The sequence below is a fragment of the Leuciscus leuciscus genome (assembly GCF_965113295.1).
Source record: "Leuciscus leuciscus genome assembly, chromosome: 16".
Taxonomy (NCBI): Eukaryota; Metazoa; Chordata; class Actinopteri; order Cypriniformes; family Leuciscidae; genus Leuciscus; species Leuciscus leuciscus.
Genome location: NC_138740.1, coordinates 2,486,305 through 2,507,837, shown reverse-complemented (window position 1 = coordinate 2,507,837; position 21,533 = coordinate 2,486,305). Strand labels below are relative to the sequence as shown.

The 21,533-nt window shown below is 37.4% G+C and overlaps 1 protein-coding gene and 1 long non-coding RNA gene across 4 annotated transcripts in view; one reads left to right on the top strand and one right to left on the bottom strand.

Annotated features, from left to right (window-relative positions):
- The window catches only part of jade2 (jade family PHD finger 2), a 74,927-nt gene extending 54,140 nt beyond the window's left edge, over positions 1-20,787 (bottom strand). Inside the window, exons 1-3 of one of the 3 annotated variants that reach the window (XM_082141266.1) lie at positions 20,635-20,787; positions 8,744-8,807; positions 5,968-6,053 (exon numbers count right to left, since the gene is read on the bottom strand). In XM_082141266.1, coding sequence (XP_081997392.1) covers positions 5,968-6,053; positions 8,744-8,807 — 150 coding nt within the window. In that variant the 5' untranslated portion in view covers positions 20,635-20,787. Of the gene's footprint in view, positions 1-5,967; positions 6,054-8,743; positions 8,808-20,033 lie in introns of all 3 variants that reach the window. The other 2 variants (XM_082141267.1, XM_082141265.1) reach the window with 2 other exon arrangements.
- LOC309478020 lies at positions 6-5,650 on the top strand. The gene is made up of 2 exons (XR_014198758.1): positions 6-1,066; positions 2,164-5,650. It is a non-coding gene; the product is annotated as an uncharacterized lncRNA (long non-coding RNA).
- Positions 20,788-21,533: the final 746 nt, after the last annotated feature.

The following is a 21,533-nucleotide window of genomic DNA, read 5'->3' as shown; positions in this document are numbered from 1 at the left end:
TGAGAGAACACGACGACATTGGCAACATTCATCACGGATGTTTTCTTCTGACATTTGAAGCAAGAATTAAATACTTTGCCATTTTCTAAGCAATTACAAAAGCACTTAAAGATAAACTTCACTAACAATCTTCCAGGCCTTTCACAAACGAACACAACAGATCTGAAGAACTTGATGTTAGGACAGATGAATATTACACATGAATAAACAAGATGAATATTATTAACATTAAATCACACATTAAAAAAAACCTACAAATACATCAAATGTACAATACTCTCACATAAATCAAACAATATATACCATTAGGGTTGTCACTTTTAATTCGATATTCGAATATGCATTCAAACATGACGTGAAATATCCGAAATCGAACTATAAATAAACTATCCGGTTTTTAAAGTGCCATGTTTTGCGCATTTTTTACAGTCTATGATTAGACCGTTTGCTTTTTATTTTATTGTTTGCCATCTCATCCAGTAGCGGCCGCTCTAAACGTATTGTAGCGTAGGCCCATGACCAAATCAAGCGAATAATAATAGCCAATAGCCAGCTTGTTTTGAAAATGGAAGATAACGACAAGACAAGACGCTGTAATTCCTGCCTATTACACACACACACACGACCCACAGAAAAGACGCGTGTCAGTATCGAGTAGGGCTGAAGGATATTCTGTTTTAACATCGACATCGTGATGTGCGCATGAGCGATAGTCACATCGCCGGAACATGCGATGTGAAGGGTAGTAGCACCCATGGTGTATTAAGAGAATGATTTCGTACCAAAAAGAAAGTCAAAATCAGCTATTTGAGACTATTCCGGCTACAAAAAGGAGGATGTTGACCAAAAAGAGGTACTTTGCCTGGATTGTTAAAAAGTTGTGGATGTTTGTCTTTTTTAAAAAGTCTTTTGTCTTTTATTTTTCGTGTTCGCATTTATGAGGAAAAAACAATGTTACGTGACAGTTCTCCGTAACGGACGCGAACGCTCTGAAAGCGGCACTAAAAGACTGCTTTAAAACTTTCACAGAGACCTCAAACAGAAAGCACAAAGCCTTTCTTTAAAGGTGCATTAAGCAACTTTTCATGTTAAAAATACCCGTTTTCTAACCCATACATGCTTAAACAATTGCCTGATGGGCTGAATGAGCCCTTCTCTGATCACTGAGATTGTCTCTATAATCCTGTAAAGTAAAATAAATAAGAGGGATTCGGGCCGGAATTTTAGACTGGGCGTGACGTCATGCGCGTTCACGGCACGCTCACATAGCTATGTCTGGCAGGTTTGTGTATTCGCCGGCATTCTCCGTAGAAGATGGATTGTAAGAGACCTGCTTGTAGTTCATTTCAAACACCAACGCAAACTCCACGCAAGATAAAAAAAAAGAAAACTTGTCTCTAGTGCAACCAAAAGGGCAAAATTGGACTCAGACAGGCGTCGGAATAAGACGAGAGTAAACATAGGGAATGATTTGCTATTCGATTAAAACAGTTCAAATATCTTGAGTGTGATATAAAATGCTGATATATAAGTTAGATAATTAGACACAAATTTTGAGCAAATTACTGCTTAATTAGGATGTATTGCTATTGGAATATGCTACTTAGCAGATCAATAAAACAGGCTAAACCCCCGCAAATCTTCGGCGGATTAGCCTGTTTGGCTTTTATGGTAACGTCATAGTGCCATTTAATTGTTTATTACCTTGAGACAATTGAGTGTACTTTTTTGACCGACTGTGCTTTGAGCTTTTACAAAGTAACAACTTATATTGTTCATGAACGTGTTTCCATAATAATACAATCATAAGTGGATACAGTAAACACATAACACAGTTCAACATGGAGATAGATGGAAATAAAAAACGAAGTTTTCTACTACCCCCGTTTTTCCCTCACACATAAGTGTGTAATTTACTCAATTGCCTTTCCTTTCACATATTTAAAATGACTTGCAGATTTATAACTTTATTACCTCTGAAGACATTAAGATTGTAAACAAAAGATTTGCGGCTGATGCTCCTTTGGTTATGAACAGCTCGTGCTCGTGCAAGCGTGCGTGTGTGGTCCATGAGCGTGCACATCTCTGGCTGCAGTTTCACTTGCCGCCAGAGGTGGCATAGTTCTGCAAAAACTCAGAATCTTGCTTAATGCACCGTTAAAGCGAATTTCGTTTTGTATTAATTGTATCTTAATTTTAATCTGGGTTTCATTTCCTAGATTTAATAAATAAAAAGTAAATATAGCAGACAATAGATAATCACGACACGGAGGCGCCAGCGCCTGAACTGGAGCAAGCTATCATCCATGAACTGAAACACAGCGTATAAGGTAGCCTACTCGCCTCACACACCTAAAAAAAAATTAAATATAGCCTATCTATTATCTACAGAAATCTCTACTTTTAAACAGAACCATTCAAAACAAAATAAAACAATGTAATCCGTATCAAATGTGTATTTCTCTCCGGCGCGTTCACTAGGCCTACTGCGAAGATCGCGAGTCAACCTATCGTCAACTTCATCTTTGCAGCCGACACAGAAAACACTTGTTTATTAATAGACAATTAAAATGTCTCATTGCAATATTTTACATATTCATAATCATTACTTTTGCTGGTTCTTTGTGACAGCTTTTAGGTGCCGTTTACATGAATGCGTCACTGCATCAGCACCGAAAACATTGAGAGAGAGAGAGAGAGAGAGAGAGATTTTTTTTTTACTTATTTTGAGGAATTATAGCCTAATGAACAAACAAACATCTGTTAAGAGCGCCGCCACGTTGGATTGCAATAGAATTCTGACAGAAATATGTTCTAATTTTGGAATAAAATATTAAGTGACCTTTTTGTCACTTGTAATGAAGCTTGCTTATTAGTGAAATTATTAATATCATGGAATGGTAATTATTGACTTTAGCCTGGATTGATGGCTCGCAATATCGCAATATATATCGTTGGGAAAACAAATATCGCAATGTAATTTTTTTCCAATATCGTGCAGCCTAGTATCGAGTTCTCTTTCAGGCTTGAACAAACCATAACACACAAATTATGCCAAATGTCCGTTTTGTCGAGTGTCCTCATAAGAGCAGTCTTAAATTATTTAAATAAAGTCTTAAATGAACGTAGGGATTTGTGAGAAAATGGGACGCGTGTCAGATCGCGTCTCTGTCAGCAGCGGCTGGTCTTAAAGTGTCATTAATGTTCATCAAAGAAGTAAGAGAGTACATTACTCACTCAGACCCGGCGCCAGGAGGATTATTATACCGGTAGCCTAATCATGAATGCACTCCGCTATCTTTTAACACATCTCCAGCGAACGGCTTTTTTACGCAAAAGAAAAACTCTTCATGAAGCGCAGTGAAATTCAGCGACTATGTGGCGTTTCCTGATGTATCGAGGTTGTTCGTTAACTTAATTTAACATTTTACATTTACAATACATTGCTTGATATTTGATATCCGTTCGAATTTGATTTTTCTCAAAAGTGACAGCCCTATATACCATATAGCTTTTCTCAACTGCTTGATTGTTTAGCTCTAAACTACTGAAAGTGGACAACTAGGCATTAGGATATTACTAGGGTTGGGTATCGTTTGAATTTGAACGATTACGATTCCTTGTTTCGATTCCGTTTCCTAACGATTCTCGATTCCGATTCTTTTAAGAGGCAGGGTCAAAAAAGTTTAGATAAATTTTAATTTTATGAACTTTTTACTTTTTATGAACTTTACTATGAATTTCTCACAGAGCTGTTTTCAACTACAATATAAATATCAAATCTATTTTAAACAACATTTTTTAGGATATTTTAAATGAGCTAGCTAACCAACGGTCTTTCTGAAGGAAATAGTCTGACCTTCTCCATCAATTGCTATTTTCACAGCTAAAATGGGCTATCAGGTAAAATAGGCTAAATAAGGTTGTTTACACTCATGTGTAAATGTGTTTATAAATTTTTTTTTTTTTACGTTCGCCGGCATCGCGCGCAGTTTTAAAAAAGAAGAGCAGAGGACGAGAGAAAATGGTTGCAACTTGCAAGATACCGAAGAATAAGAAAACATCATATAAGTAAGTTTTTAAGGTTTAACGTCAGGGTTGTTTGCTCTGAATAAATTTTATGAGACGCTGTGTGAGTTAATAAGGCAACTCACACAGCGTCTCATAAAATGTATCGGTTCGCAGTTTAGCATAACAATCCATATACGCTTACACCTGTGCTAGTACACGCATTTACCATGCCGTGTGTACGTTACAGTTTACAAATGTTTAACTAATGTGGGGAAGTAGGCTACAGCTGTCAGTGTTCAGCGAGTTAACATTTGGCAGTTTGAAATCGATTAGGTAGTTACTTCAGTTCAGAATAGGGCTAGAAATGACTTAGACAGCGGTTTCTTCTTCCGGTCGGCGGACTGTGAATCGAAACTAGGAATCGAAATTTAAACTTTTGAACGATTCCGGGAAAATCGCAAAGCTAGTCCCGGATCCAATCGATACTCGATACCCAAGCCTAGATATTACCAACATTAACGTCACGAAGCTGTATGCATATACTCATTAGTCATTTTTAAATCGAGTCTTAAAACTTTTTATTTCAGGATTGCTTTTAATTGACTTATTTTGTTGTTTATTAATTCAGTGTTATATCTTTTTTTGCTCTCTACTTTGTGTTTTAAGTTATAGAGACAGAGCCCAACGCGTCATAATCTGAAGAGCACGCCCACCGGGGGGGAAAACAATCCAACCGTCTCCATTGACTTTGCATTGCGAGAGGCTGCCTCCTTGTCATTTATGACTTATAACAAAAGACAGAAAAATGCCTAAAAGCTGCTGTGTGACGAGGTGTACAGCAAACAAGCTAAATAACCCAGAAATACATTTTTATAAGCTTCCGAACCGTAAAAGCCAGCCTTTAAGGAGACAAAAGTGGATACAGGCAATAATACGTGAAGTATCAGCAGGAAGAATGGGTAAATTGTGGGATCCTGACACTCAGTATGTCTACGTGTGCATTAAACATTTTGTCACTGGTAAGTCAAATATCCAAATGTCAGTTTTATATATTATATTTATGTAAGCTAAGCTGTAGCATTTTGACAGTATGCACTGTCGCCGTTCCAGTGGGCGTAGTTCTCAGAGTAGTTCAAGAACTAGTTGCGCTCTGTCTCAATTGATCCACTTTTATGTCCTGAAACAACCATTTTTTGGGGTCGACAGCTTATGCATTTTTTATTTCTGGGTTATTTAGCTTGTTTGCTGTACACCTTGTCACACAGCAGCTTTTAGACATTGTTTTGTTTTGACAATGTTGTAAATGACGAGGAGGCAGCGTCTCGCAATGCAAAGTCAACGGAGACGGTTGGATTGTTTCCCCCCCCGGTGTGGGCGTGGCCTAAATACGCTCTGTCTCTATATTGTTGTGCTTGCTTGTGTTGTAAAGCGCTTTGAGAAATGAAATTTTAAAGGCGCTAAACAAAATAAATTGTAGTATTATTTATATGAAATGACTTTACTTCACTGAAAATCTTGCCGTCCACCCAGTAGATTAATCTGTTGATTGTTTTTTTAATATACAAATCTTTACATTTGGCTTAATTTGGATTAAAGTTGAAATGTAATAAAAATGGACAACTCCTGTTTGTTTGTTTTTTATAGAATATTGCAGTGTTTATTCTAAATGATTTATTATTGTGTTAATAATGTTGATTCAGAATAAGTTCCTCTTGCAGCATCTCTTCTCTTCTCTGATGACGAGGGCGGGGCTATAACCTGTCACTCACATGAGATCAGCCAATAGCAAACCACAACCATCCAATCAATTCCCCCACAGACACAATCAAGCTCCGCCCACATTAGTTCTTGTTCCAGAAGCGTTTCACCCGCACATACGACACAATAGGGAAGATAAGATGAACGCAACTTCACTTTCACGATGACTTTACACTTGCGTGAAACAGTGTTTCTCACCTCAGATGGTTTCTTCTGCTCATGGCGTACCCATGTGCTATTGGTCCCTGTGTTCTTCGAAGACCGTGACCAGGTGGTCACATGACCTGCAAGAGATTGAAGTGTCACACCTGAACGCACAGAGAATTCAACCATCATTTACTCGCCCTCATGTTGTTCCAAACCTGTATGACTTTCTTTTTGGCTTTGCAATGATATGAGGGTGAGCAAATGACAGAAATATGAGGTGAAAAATAAATTACAATAAACTTTTGGCATACTTGATAAACATCTGATGATAACATTTCCACTGAGGTCAAAGTAAAAAAAACAACAGATTTAATCGTTCCATTTAAAAAGAAAAAGTATCCAGTCCTCCAGTCCTTCTGTCTCTGACTGAGAGTTTAGACTCTTTTATCAAGTAAAAGTCTTTTAGTGTAATTGTACAATCGTCCTCCTTCAGCTCGTGTGTTTCTGCTGTCAAATCTGCTCTGATTTTATCAAGGAAACATAAGAATAACTTTCATATTGTTAGTAATATTTCAGACTGAAGCAGGTTTACTTGATTATCCAGACATTATTTTTTATCAAATATGATCATCATGCTTTTGAGGAAGGTTTATTTGTTCATCATCATTGTATTGCATTGCATTATGTTTTAAAACTACAGAGCTTTGATCATTAAACTATTCAAAAATCATCTTACTAAGACATTATTTGCAGATATTGATATTTATATGCATTTTCTGCCAGTATCTGCTACACTATTATAAAGATCTCATTGATTTACATCAATATAATATTTACATTCATATAAATATCAGCATCTGCACCATTCGAGTAACTATCAATTGTCAAGAATAAACATTATTTACAGCCCTAATTACTATTTTATAATATTCTAATCTTATAGTAATCATTATTATAACTACTGTAATATAATATTCAGGTTGGCTGGGTTTTTTAAAAACTATCAAAAGAACAAATATTATTACGCATATCATATTATTCCTGTGCAACATTTGCTTGCAAAGCCTTAAAGGCAGGGTAGGTAGGATTTTTCTAAAAAAAAAAACATTCCAAATTTGTTTAAACTGTCTTTATATACCAATACATAATTATGACCGCCGCTAGCGTAGTTAGCGAAAGCGGTCATATAGGGATTGTCAAAGGTTTTTTTTTTTTTTTTTTTTGTCATCTACTGAATTTTTCGTCAACGATACCAGGGACACCGAAACACCGGGGAACATGAAATTTGGTGGGCATGTAGCCCCACTAGACTTTTACGGAAAAATTTCGTTTGGTCCCCGGGGGCCACTCCCCCCCCGCGCTGGGCCCCCCCCAACCCAAAAAATGCAGTTTTTCCTAAATAACTACCTGAACCGTGGCACCGAGGATGAAGACATTTTTATGGTATGTTGGTCTTAAGGGCCCACATCAACCTAGCCCATAATCACTCATTTGTGATTTGCACCCCTCCCATAAAAAATGAAAATGCATTCCACTTTTTACTGGTAACATCAGACATTTGGCATTATCAGGACCCACTAATATTCCCACATTGCGTTATTATACATTATATTCAACATTATATATTAGGGCTGGGTATTCAATTAGATTTCGATTACGATTCAATTCAATTCAATATTGATTATTTTGGATATCAGGTGCAATACATGGCAAATTTTCTCAAGGAGAACAAATCTCTTCACTAATGCTGTAAACTATGGGAGTCAGTGGTAGCCTATAGGCTTCATTAGCGTACTATAATATTGAAGGTAAAAATGAACTGATTTGTATACAAACACTTAAATTACACTTATTTATTTTTATAATAATAAAGTTATATGAAATTATATAAAAATTTAAATGGTGGCTGTCATAAAAAACTTTCCAGATTTATTCAAACATGCATTAAATATTGAAGAACATTAAAAATTATAATGAATATGTAATATGGTGCATATATTTAGCAGAATGCTTCTCTCTAGAGTTGATTTTTCTAGCTGACAAACGAGTTTATGGTCACTGGATATGTTTTTTCTGAGTTAAGTGTGACGTTACATGACATTGTTTACTAACATCTTTCCACGGTTGAAACTGATTGGGCGATTCCATGTCACATGATACGGACTTCGATAAGTTGTACTCTACCTTTTAACACACTTTCAGATGCTCATTCATGTTTATTTCGCGCTGTAACTGGTGTTATTAAGGCGGAAGAGAAGATCATGTGCTTCTCTAGAGCTGAGCCAGAGCGATCTCACGCCACAGCGCCAAATGAAAACGGTTTTTATGTTTTTGAATTTCGTAAGAAAATGGACGTAATTTGAAATCTGAAACTTTGTTTCATATCAATAGTAACAAAGCACAAAGATTATTGAGATTTATTGGATGGGATGCGCTACAATGTTCCATTCATTCATCAACTGAAAACAGGATGACTAATCGATTCTTGGGATTTAAGAATCGATATCGTTTCGTAAAAATGAGAATCGATTAAAATCGAGAAGCCCTAATGGAGGTTTAATGTCTGACACTAAAACTCTTTCAGTACTTTTTTCCTCACACAGTAATTTTTATTTTGGGTGAACTATCAACGACACATATTGTTGCATTTTTGTATTGCGATATATTGTTACACCCCTAAAAACGACACACTCGAGTGCAGCCGAAGCCCAGTAAAACATTCACATGCTGAACAACTGATGAACAGACACAAACTTTCTCCACGCGTAAATAAAGCTCTGGCTGAGGAGAAGCCATGTGTTTTCCTCCATCTGTGTGTATCACTCACTGTCAGTGGTGTCCGAGTCGTTGCTGCTGGTGGAGTACTTTCTCCTCTTCATCTCACTCTCCATCTGTCAGGGAAGAAGAAGAGGAAGGGATGAACAATATCAGACCCTGTGAAGATGACAGAAACACATGCAGTGTTGTGTGTGTGTGTGTGTTTGTGTGTGTGTGTGTGTGTGTTTGTGTGTTTGTGTGTGTGTGTGTGTGTGTGTGTGTGTGTGTGTGTGTGTGTGTGTGTGTGTGTGTGTGTGTGTGTGTGTGTAGGCAGGAGAGGAAACACTTCACTGGCTGTTGGCAGATTAATGTGGCCATGAAACAGGGCTTTCCCTCTCAGTCGATCATCACTTTAGGAGAGGCTGAGAATCCCACTCGCTGGTCCAGATGCCTTCACCACATGATTTAGGGGAAAATCTAATTGCAATTTATTTACATTTTAAATAGAGATGCACCGATTGATCGGCTGGTGACCGGAATTGGCCGATTTTCACGTGATCGGCCGTGACCGGCGACCGGCCGGTCAGTCTGACAAATACCGATTTTATGCCGGTCAAATGCACTCGGGCGCCGCATGATTAACATCGCGCAACATCAGCATCACACGTGCACACGGAACACACATGTAGGAAACCTCGTGAATTACGTCCGTTCAGACCGCAAGCGCGTATTTTTTTTCGCCGTGCATGTTAATCAATGAGTGCATTCACAACGGGAGCAGGAGCAGCGCGTGAGCGTCAAGCAGGAGCGTCGCGAGCAGTGAAGCGTGTGTTTCGGTGCCGAGTCTATCTGCTGCACTGCTCACGCTCAATTAAAGGGAAAGCACACTTTTGATGGACAAAATAGCCTAAATAGGGTTTCACAAAAAAGTGCCCAAAATGCACAGAATTTGCGTGTTTTAACAAGAACTGGAGTAGGCTATGTCAGAAAAGAAAACGAAGACTAATATTTATAGAAAATGTACCCATTTAAACTTGTTTTATTATTCAGTTTGTACAAGTGATTGCAATAGGCCTGTGTGTGTGTGCTTTGAGAAATATCTTTATACTGCAAGGCTATATTTATAAAAAAAAATATTTATATATTATTTTATCGCCATTCCCTGTTTTCATACAGACGTTTAGTTTGCTAAATACATGTATAAAAAATGATTGGATATTGAATGTGAAAAGGAAATGGTTCTTCCATAACTCTGCACTTTAGATGTGTGTGAATTACCCACACCTGGAGTAATTTATATAGTTCTATTTTATAGCATTTATCTGTTCAAAAAAATACGGATTATTAGGAACACCTGTTCAATTTCTCATTAATGCAATTATCTAATCAACCAATCACATGGCAGTTGCTTCAATGTATTTAGGGGTGTGGTCCTGGTCAAGACAATCTCCTGAACTCCAAACTGAATGTCAGAATGGGAAAGAAAGGTGATTTAAGCAATTTTGAGCGTGGCATGGTTGTTGGTGCCAGACGGGCCGGTCTGAGTATTTCACAATCTGCTCAGTTACTGGGATTTTCACGCACAACCATTTCTAGGGTTTACAAAGAATGGTGTGAAAAGGGAAAAACATCCAGTGTGCGGCAGTCCTGTGGGCGAAAATGCCTTGTTGATGCTAGAGGTCAGAGGAGAATGGGCCGACCGATTCAAGCTGATAGAAGAGCAACTTTGACTGAAATAACCTCTCGTTACAACCGAGGTATGCAGCAAAGCATTTGTGAAGCCACAACACGCACAACCTTGAGGCGGATGGGCTACAACAGCAGAAGACCCCACCGGGTACCACTCATCTCCACTACAAATAGGAAAAAGAGGCTACAATTTGCACGAGCTCACCAAAATTGGACAGTTGAAGACTGGAAAAATGTTGCCTGCTCTGATGAGTCTCGATTTCTGTTGAGACATTCAGATGGTAGAGTCAGAATTTGGCGTAAACAGAATGAGAACATGGATCCATCATGCCTTGTTACCACTGTGCAGGCTGGTGGTGGTGGTGTAATGGTGTGGGGGATGTTTTCTTGGCACACTTTAGGCCCCTTAGTGCTAATTGGGCATCGTTTAAATGCCACGGCCTACCTGAGCATTGTTTCTGACCATGTCCATCCCTTTATGACCACCATGTACCCATCCTCTGATGGCTACTTCCAGCAGGATAATGCACCATGTCACAAAGCTCGAATCATTTCAAATTGGTTTCTTGAAAATGACAATGAGTTCACTGTACTAAAATGGCTCCCACAGTCACCAGATCTCAACCCAATAGAGCATCTTTGGGATGTGGTGGAACGGGAGCTTCGTGCCCTGGATGTGTATCCCACAAATCTCCATCAACTGCAAGATGCTATCCTATCAATATGGGCCAACATTTCTAAAGAATGCTTTCAGCACCTTGTTGAATCAATGCCACGTAGAATTAAGGCAGTTCTGAAGGCGAAAGGGGGTCAAACACAGTATTAGTATGGTGTTCCTAATAATCCTTTAGGTGAGTGTATGTACTATGCAAATTGTAAAATGTTCTATTACAGAAAAGATTTAAAATAAATATTTGTGTGTGCTGTAAAGTGGTTAGAAAAAATGAAATCGGAATCAGCTAAAATCGGTATCGGCAGGTCAAACTTAATGAAAAATCGGAAATCGGAATCGGCCCAGAAAATTGTAATCGGTGCATCTCTAATTTTAAATGAAAATATTAGGGATGTACGATATATCGGATACTATATGATCACTATGATATGTGACCCTGGACCACAAAACCAGTCACATGTCGCACGGGTATATTTGAGGCGATAGCCAACAATACATTGTATGGGCCAAAATTATCGATTTTTCTTTTATGCCAAAAATCATTAGGATATTTAGTAAAGATCATGTTCCATGAGGATATTTTGTAAATGTCCTACCGTAAATATATAAAACATTTATTTTTGTGAGTGAATGCTGCACAATCGTGAACATAAATGGTTGAGGAGAGATCCCCTGATATGATTGTAAAGCGCTTTGGGTGTACAGTAGTACATATGAAAGCGCTATATAAATGCCTCATTCAGTCATTCATTCATTCATAAATGAACAACTTTAAAGGAGATTTTCTCAATGTTTCGATTTTTTTGCACCCTCAGATTCCAGATTTACAAATAGTTGTATCTCAGCCAAATATTGTCCTAACAAACCATACATCAATGGAAAGCTTATAGCTTATTTTTTCAGCTTTCAGATGATGTATAAATCTCAATTTAAAAAAAAATACCCATGTGACATATATGATAATTTTTTATGTTATTGTCATCGGCCTGATAAATAAATAAATTCGGCCGATATATTAAAGCTGATAAATAATGTATTACTCCTTCAGCTGAGACACTTCAGATGCGCACTGTTCAACATGATGCTTTTGATTTGCTTGAAATATGATTGGAATCACTTCAAAAAAGGAAAATACAGTAAAGTGCAACATGTGCAGCGCAAGTCTGTCATATCGGCTACATAAAATTAAAATTCATACATAAACCTTATACTTGTGTGTTTGGGACATGGCTTTTAATAGTGAGACTTTTGTTTTTGTAACCAGGCTCTCAAAAATGATATAAATATTTGGATTTAGATTTATCGGCCAATATATATTGGTTATTGCCTTTTAAAATATAAAGAATTATCGGTATCGGCCAAGATTTTCATATCGGTGCATCCCTATAAAAATATAAAATGTATTTTAAATTGCAATTTAACATTTGGTTTAAACTAAATTCCAGGTTTGCTGTGCTTGATTGTAGGTCTGCACAATTCGGCTAAAATTTTGTGATTATGCATCAGTATAGCTTTTTTTTTTATAATTAAAAATATAAATAATAATAATAATAATAATTATGATTATTACTAAATAAAATAATCATGAAACTTATACAATTATTAAACTTATACAACATTTAAAAAAAACATTCTATGAATTTTTTTCCCCACAAATTCGGTGTTGTGTTTTTTCTGGTAATCAGATAAAGATATAAAACATTAATTTAATTTATTTTAATCATGAAATTGTTCTGCACAATTTACTTTACTGTTACTGCATTTTGTTTCTGCAAAAGATGACACCTAAGATAGCACATTGTTTTAGAATTTTACAGTCAAAAAAACAAAAGCTTCAATTTTAGCTTCAGGTTCTAAAGGGTTAACAAGACACAGGTGAAAACAATGAGGGACTAATAAAGGGGAACCAAAAGATCTACAAAACTAGACTCAGGAAACAGGAAACTAGAAATCCAAACAAACAGAGAACATGTGACAGAATGAAAGCATGCGGGGCGGGGCTGGGCTAGGATGGGATGGGTACAGCTCTGCGGCACGAGCTCAGAGTGTATGTGTGTGTGTGTGTGTGTGTGTATAGAGAGCTGGATGTGTCCAGAGAGAAAGTGAGCGTGAACAGGAGTATTCTGGGTGAGAGAGAATAGACTGCAGTCCCCCAGGGAGAGAGAGATATCTTCAGCTGTTCTCTCCTGCACAGCACAGCCAATGCTGCTATTTATAGGAATATAGAAAGAGACACTGTCAGACCAGAGTACACACACACACACACACACACACACACACCATCAGGCTAACAGAACCGTCTGTGTTACCATCAGACCACTGATGTTACCACGGCCCTGTTTACACCTGTAACTCTCGTGTTATAGACTGAGACCGATTGTGAGTGAGGCTCACCAACACAAAGAGAGAGTGTGAACAGTTTTGATTTATTATTTTACAAAAAGAATTCTGAAAAATGTTTTGAATAAAAAAAATAAAAAAAAATGGATGGATGATAAAAACAAATCTAAGTGTCTTGAATCAAAGTGATTAGGCCTATATAATAATTGTCCTACTGCTCTACTACACACTGAAGCATGCGTGACGTTCGTCTGCGTCTCGATATATGAGGACATGAACTGGAGCCCTATGAAATCTGTTGGATTTTTCCCCAAAATTGTTTTCATTTTTCTGGATTCCATTTTATTTGGAATTTTTAACTCCATTTTAATGGTTAAATAAAATTTTAGTAATCAAAAAAACATGTCTAATTAATTTAACAACAATTTATTAAAAGTTTAACAAAAAATTCATGTTTAGGGCCCCATGAAATACGTTTTATTCCATTTTAATGGTTTAATTAATGGTTTAATAATTAAATCATGTGTAATTAATGAAATAATAAAAACATTGATTTATTAATTCAAAAATAAAATTGTATTTCTTAGAAAAGTTTTTTTTTTCCAGAAATTCTGTTGTGTATTAAAACATTTCTGGCAATTAAATGAGGGCATAAAACATTAAATTATTTATCTTTTAATCATATGAAATTTAACAAACTTTTATTTAAAAAATATTATATTTAATAATAATTTATTATTATTATTAGTCTTAGTATTATTATTATACTGTACAAAAGTAATATATTTCTGTCACAAAATCTTTAAGTTAAACCAAACCTTTATTTTGAAGGGTTGCCGTGAAGACCTTTGAGTTTAGGCTACGTGTTTTATGATATGATGATAGTTTTCCTCAGATGAAACAGTAAAATGCTAATAAAGAGACTCTAGAGATGAAGTTCATGCGTTCATGTCCTCATATAGTGAGACGGCAGAGAAAACACTGCGAGCGTCACGCGTGTGCGTGTGTGTGTGTGTGTGGGAAATCAAACCATTCATTTACACAGAGACACTCAGAACATGCAGGATTAATATTTAAAGAGTCTCTTTGCGGTTTAATATTGTGTTTGAGCATGTTACGTTGTGAGAGGCAAATCACGACTACCAGTGACGTAAGTTTATGATGCTGATTGGTCCAACACACGCGAAACACCAGCACCTGCCATTTTTAAAAAGCTGTGTACTTTTTCCTCCATGAACATGTAAAACAGTGATAGATGAGCATCTCAACCTTTACGCTGAGGAGAATATCCAACACAACTTTGAGGGACCAAGCGAAACATGATTATGATGCTAGCAACACATCAACCACACGGCATACGCATATAGTTCCTATAACAGAGTTCCTAGAACTAACCGGTGCGAAAGCCCCTATTATTACACCAGGCTTTTCTTTTCTTTTTTTAAGGAAGAAACCAAACCAATGTATAGTTGACAAAGGTTTGAGGCTTAATGTTATAGAAAAGCAATAAAACTTTTTCAGGAAGAGTGTTTTCAGCTTTAGTCGCAATATTCATACGCAGAATAAAGGGGCGGGGCCTGGTTGAGTTAGTTAATAGTGTGTTGAAACTGGTGGTTATGGTAAGGGGCGGGACATTTCCCAAACACACTAGAAGCACTCGACCAATCACAACACACTGATCCAGCCGACCAATCAGAGCACAGTGTGCTTTTCAGAAGGAGGGGCTTCATAGAGACAGGAAGTAAACAAAGCATTACTGACAGACTGGGGAGAGAGGAGCCGCAACAATGGAGAATATGAGGAAAATAATCAACATTCAAGCAGGAAAACCTGTTCTAGTAGAGCCTGAAAACATCACCAAGAAGACTTTGTAAAAGGGCATAATAATAGGTCCACTTTAAAGATTTCCAAATTCAATTAATTAGATATGCTTTTTGATCATTAAAATTGTATAAAATTGGAATCCAGAAAAATAAAAACACAGAAAACATTGAATTTGGGGGGGAAAATACAACAGTTTTCATCTCAAATAAATCAAAAAGCATGGTAATGTCATCTCTCTGGGTGAAAACACTCTTCTGGAGACGTCATCCTAACATCAGGACCACATCCATCTCTCACAAACATCCGCCACACGAGCACACGCAGTCACACACTGCCCTTCTAATGGCACGCGTGACACAAATCCACGAAGAGGGGGAACATAAGAGGCAGAGCTTCATTCATCAATAACTCCCACACCCAATGAGAAACGCACACTGCTACCCATGTGACCGCCTCGCCTCCTTCTCCACCAATCACAAGACAGCTGCCAAACACACTGAACAGATATAGCTATTCTACAAGCAGTTGAAGATATTGTTAACTTGAGCAAATACAGTATCATGGCAAATAAACTGATGTAACTATTGTCAAACCCCTTACAACACAAATGCTAAAAAAAAGGCTGAGAATATTTGCTGCCCCCAGTGGCGCAAAAATAGGGTATGCAGTGCATAGGGGGCGCCATTGGCAAAATAATTCTTTGAAAATCTCCTTTAATAAAACTTTATAAATAATCAAAATTATTTGTTAAAAATTATGAAAGGAACTTTTGTTTAGCATTTTAACTGATTATTTAGGCCTATTTATTTATTATATCAATAACAACCGCTCACCCTTCGACTACTTTAAGGCCCAATCCCAATTCTATTTTATACCCCTTCGCCTACCCCTAACCCTTGCCCCTTGAAACAGAGTGTCAAGGCGTAGGGGTGAAAATATTCCCCTAAGAAATGGGACACCACTACTACACCGTTACATGTCATTATACATCGTCGCTAGCGCCTACGTCACAGGAGATGCGCCAATGTTTATTACAAACTTCCAAGATGCCGTCGTCAGCTGTAGTCTTGCGTGAGTTACAGCTATTTTTTGTATTTTTCTTCTGAAGTTTGCAGAAAATAACGAAGATGACGATATCTTCGACGCCTAAAAGCTGCGTTCACACCAAACGCGAATAGAGCGTCTGGCGCGAGTGATTTCAATGTTAAATTCGCCTCATTCGCGCGTCCACTTCGCTTCAAACTTTTGCTTTTTACACGCGTCATATTGTTAACGAACTTTAACGATTTTTTTGAAACTGTTTATTTGAAGAACATGACCGTAAATATGAACACAAGATTGAATGTGACAAAGAAAATGATTATTGGCAGTCATGTTGCCTCTGTAGCCGGTGTATGCAGGTACATTTCTCATACCCCCTTCGTTTGAAGTGTGGTCCCGAAAAATCTTCCTTTCAAGGGCTATCTGGCCCTTCCCCTTACCCCTACCCCTCCAACCAAAAGAGAATTGAGACAGCCCTACCCCTTCACGTGCACACGCAAAACAGAGGGGAAGGGGTAAGTGAAGGGGTAAGGGGTAGAATTGGGATTGGCCCTAAGTCTGTCCCATGACCAAAAATGGATAGATGTGGGAAGCGTTGTGGGAAACAGAGCAGAAAAGGGTAAAATGATAAGCTTAACCTATTATTATTATTATTTATTTATTTATTTTATCACTGTAAGTCTTTAAATTGATCAACATTTAACAACGGTTAACTTTGGTTCAACTTCGCATTTCAGGGCTCGACAATAACCCTTGTTTGCTGGACACGTGTTTATTTTTTTGAAGACCGGACAAGTAACTTAAAAATAATTAGGGAAGCATCAAAACTTTTATTAGCCACATTCAGTGTAAAGAGCGACTGATGAGCGCAACAGCACACAAGAATCTCACAGAACATATGATATAGTTATTAAACAAAACACGACCATGGGAGCTGTTTGCTACCCTGGTAAACCAGAGTTCTCGCGAGAGCACAAGTTGAATTTGCTCAGCGAGTTACTCTGGTGTCGATCAATGGAGCTCATTTAATATGCCCCTCGATCTGAGCTGCACCAATCACATCGGGTTATCTGATATAGGCGGGCCAGAGGCGAGCTAAACAGAAGACGACAGCGCTGTGACGTCGAAGTCATCAGTAAACATTGCAAGAAGCCTATGGATAAATAGCAGTGGTTTGAAACGGCTTTGGCCGCTACAATGAACGAGTTAGACTTGGCTTTTTCCCAAAAGAGGAACAGAAGACGGCGCTCGAATCGTTCCTTTGCAAGAAGGGTGTTTTGCTGTTTTGCCGACCGGAAGAGTCTAATCTACCAGTTAGCTCCGCTGGTAGCTAAGCGTATGGGGTTTATTGTTGTGATTGGTCGTAGTGTTATCCAATTGCGTGCTGTGAGATTTTCAAATGCATGCTTGGTGCCGCCCCTCGAGCTGGCCGATTTTCATTGATCGACACCAGACCATTAATCTTTCAGATTTAGGTCTGGATTTCCAGGCTAGCTGTTTGCTGAATATTATCACGAACAAGTAGCCTATTTAATTATCATAAATGTTTATTATCATAAACAAGTAGCCTATTTAATATTAAGTAACTTAAATTTTAGATGCATTATTGACTAAGGAAAACAACCATCAGCGCGGTGTTTCGTTACTGAATGATTAGGATTCGGCCGTTTGAACGAATTGTTTGAATGAATGACTCAATGATTCACTTATTAAGACCATGGCCGATATATCGGCCGATATTTGGAATTTTTTTAATATCGGCATCGGCCGATACGTTTTTCTGATTGGCCGATGTGTTGGAAGCGGGACTTTTATTTTGACGGTGTTCCAGACTTTTATTTTGACGGGGCGGTGCTGAGAACGGCAGCGCCTGATCACACAGCACTCACTCACATTCTCCGTCTTCATTAGCTTCCGATCTCTGTCAGTCATATCTAATACTTTGTTACACAGAACTGGTAAACAAAGAAAGTTTATGGTATGAACAGAAGATCAGCTTCAGGAGACGCGATCAAAAAACTTTAAATCCTTCATTTTAAAATATGCTGTGCTATATCCAGTTGCCCACTGTGTCATATTCATATCATTTTCACTGTGTGCTGTATGTAAAATTAGCGTTATGCAAAAATATGATTACAAGTGTCCACGAAATTACCAGATTACTGAGAGCAATATTACAGTGTTTACTTCATTTTTATTCACATTTTCATATATTTTTAAACAATTACTTTTTTTGTGAAAAATACTGTAATAGGATTGCAGATTCAAGAAGTTGCCATCTAAAGTATAAGCATGTTTATTTTAAAGATTTGTTTTCTAATTTATTAAATATTGATTAAAATAAATATAAATATATAAATATCGGCCACCCTGCTCTCTAAGATATCGGCATCGGCCATCAAAAAACCAATATCGGTCGACCACTAGTTAAGACGGTCACCCGCCGCCACCTACAGGCGGTTTAGTTTCATGTTTAGCATCATTGCATTTTTTCTTGTATATTCAAACATTTATTTAAAACATTAATCTCAAAACATTAGGCTATTTATTGCAGTTGTAGTTTTGCAGTGTAAATTATTTAATTTCATTGGTAAAAGCCCCGTTTTATTATTATAACTAAATTTATTGATCAAATGTAAGAATTTGACATGAAAGATTAATCTGTTTCATCTTTGTTCTATATTAAATTAGTTTTTGGCCATTGCTTGAAATTAAATGTATATGTTCTTATTTTATTACTGAGTGTTTGCTTTTCTTTAATAACATTTGGACTTTATAGTTGACTTTAATAAAGTCTTTGTACATAAATAATATTAAAAAAATAAATTTGGCCAAAAGTATCCAAAATTGACGGTTTCAGCCCAGAATTTTCATTTCTGTGCATCTCTAATTTGATGTTGTAGAATAAAACGTGAAAACATCTTGAGCTTATGTTCAATACAAACCTAATTTCAGACATTTAACCAAAACCCATTCAAAAAACCCATTGACTTCAGGACGATGGAACCGGAACTGTAATTATGCTAACTTGTTTCCAAGTATTAGGAGCAATTGAAAATTAGGCCTACCCCATAGCACCATCCACATACATGTAAAACAAATATATTGATGCACAGAAAAATAACTTATAATAAATGCCACAATATTCCATAAAAATATATTTTGATTTCATGGGGACTTTTTATTTTATTTTTAACTTTAACTGTAGACATTTGAAATGGAAAACTAGACTAGACTAGTAAAACAATATTGAGTACCGATATAATTAAGATAAAATAGTGAGGTATAAAATATGAAACGCGTTTTCCCGCTGCTCACACGCAGCCACGCCCCCTCCGCATACGTCACGAGCCGACTGGAGGGGGCGTGGCCGATGACCCGCAGGGCTTGTTAGTGAATCTCTCTTGCAGAAGCATCGCATGCTAGGCCATCCAGCGTTTATAACTTAACGATGCTAAAACAACCACTAATTTCATCTTAAACAAATATAGTGTTAGCGCACTGCACTTTCAAATAACTTTGGAATAATCAAGTTGTAGTCAGCTGAGTAAAAAGCTCTACCTCCCTATAAAAACTCAAGACTATTATTATTATTGCACGGAAGAGTTTATCAATAATGACAGACAGGTCGAAAACAGACACATTTGCGATCATTAATAACGCATATCGCTTCAGCTCGTGAGGATGCATGTCTGAGGCTGCAGAATTCGGGCAAACTTAAATCTCATGTAACACAAACGCACATCCTGAAACTGCGTGATACCAGAAAAGATGGCACATTCTTTCGCTTTACCTTATTTGCGGTTTGCACAAGAGGGCGTGATGTCCTCGATGCACAGAAATCAGCGGATCATGATCATCTGAGGCCAGGGCACATGTATGTCTCTCAGCATCCGTGTGACAGATGATTTCCCCTCCACAGCCCGAATAAAAGTTACAGTCGGCGGGTTTAATCCACATTAAATGGCGTCCTGCGCCGCGGTCCGTCGAGTTGCTAAAATCGCAGTTTCCACACTTATTATAGCAACGTTCATCTGGTCGTCAGCCGTAAAAATGTTTCTGAGGAAAGCATTTCCTCACATCCCTGCAAAGTGAAGCGCACTAACTGCTCCAGAGACGTGACAAGTCATCGAGTTTAACGTCTCGATAGCGTCTAAATCTCGTTTCCGTCCAATGAGGCGTTTACATTCTGTTTTTGTTTGTTTGTTTGTTTGTTTCCGCGTAAACAAGACCGACTGAGGTGCGGGATCGCAACATTAAGCTCACACTTATAACTCTTTTGGCGCCATATTAATGACGTACCAAAAATTTCCGTTACAAGCGCGCGGATAAAACCCCTGTTGTGGCTCGTGCGCGTGAAAGAAAACACCGCGAAAGCGCTTTGCGTTGTTTACCTGTCAAGTTTTATAATGTCCATCAAGAGCCAGCGAGCATGAAGAAGAAAGTCAGCGGCTTCTCTCTCCTCAAATGAGTGAAGAACGGGGCGGTTCGCTCAAATAACCGACCATTTTACACAGAGTCCGATGGGGGGAGCCATGAACAAACACGAAAGAGGAAATGCCGTTTGACACAACAAACATGACATCTTCAGTTTGTCTGGGAAGACCTTCTTCTTCTCCCTACAAGCGCACAACTTTGCTTGGGATTAGACATTGACGTAGTATTTGACATGAAGTCTTTTCCAACGAGGGAACATTGAAGTCACGAAATCATGTCATAAGGTTATAACACACAATATATAAATGAGCACTGAGCCACACACACACACATTAAATAAAACATTTAAAAAAAAAAATATGGTAAAGAAAAAAATTAAATAATAGATATAGATTTCACCATTCTTATCCAGATTATTGATTACATTTAGATTACATAATAAAAAAAATTGCATTACAAGTTTTCTGAAATGTTGTTCAAATATGCAAATGAAATGATGCATTATCTAATTAAATATGCACTAATTTGCATACATTTCTAGAATAAAAATCTGAACAGATAAAGCCAGGTTCAAAATTCCTGTTTTTTTTTTTTTTTTTTATATATATATATATATATATATATATATATATATATATATATATATATATATATTTGACATATATTTTTTACGGAGGGGATTTTGGATTTCTGTTTTTATCAATAAATAAATCGGAAAATAGGAAGTAGTATTTGACATTAAAGTCTCTTCTAATGAGGGAACATTAAAGTCACGTCATCATGTCATTCGGTTATCACAGTTTAGTCTACAAATGAGCAAGACTGAGCAACACACACACACACACACACACACACA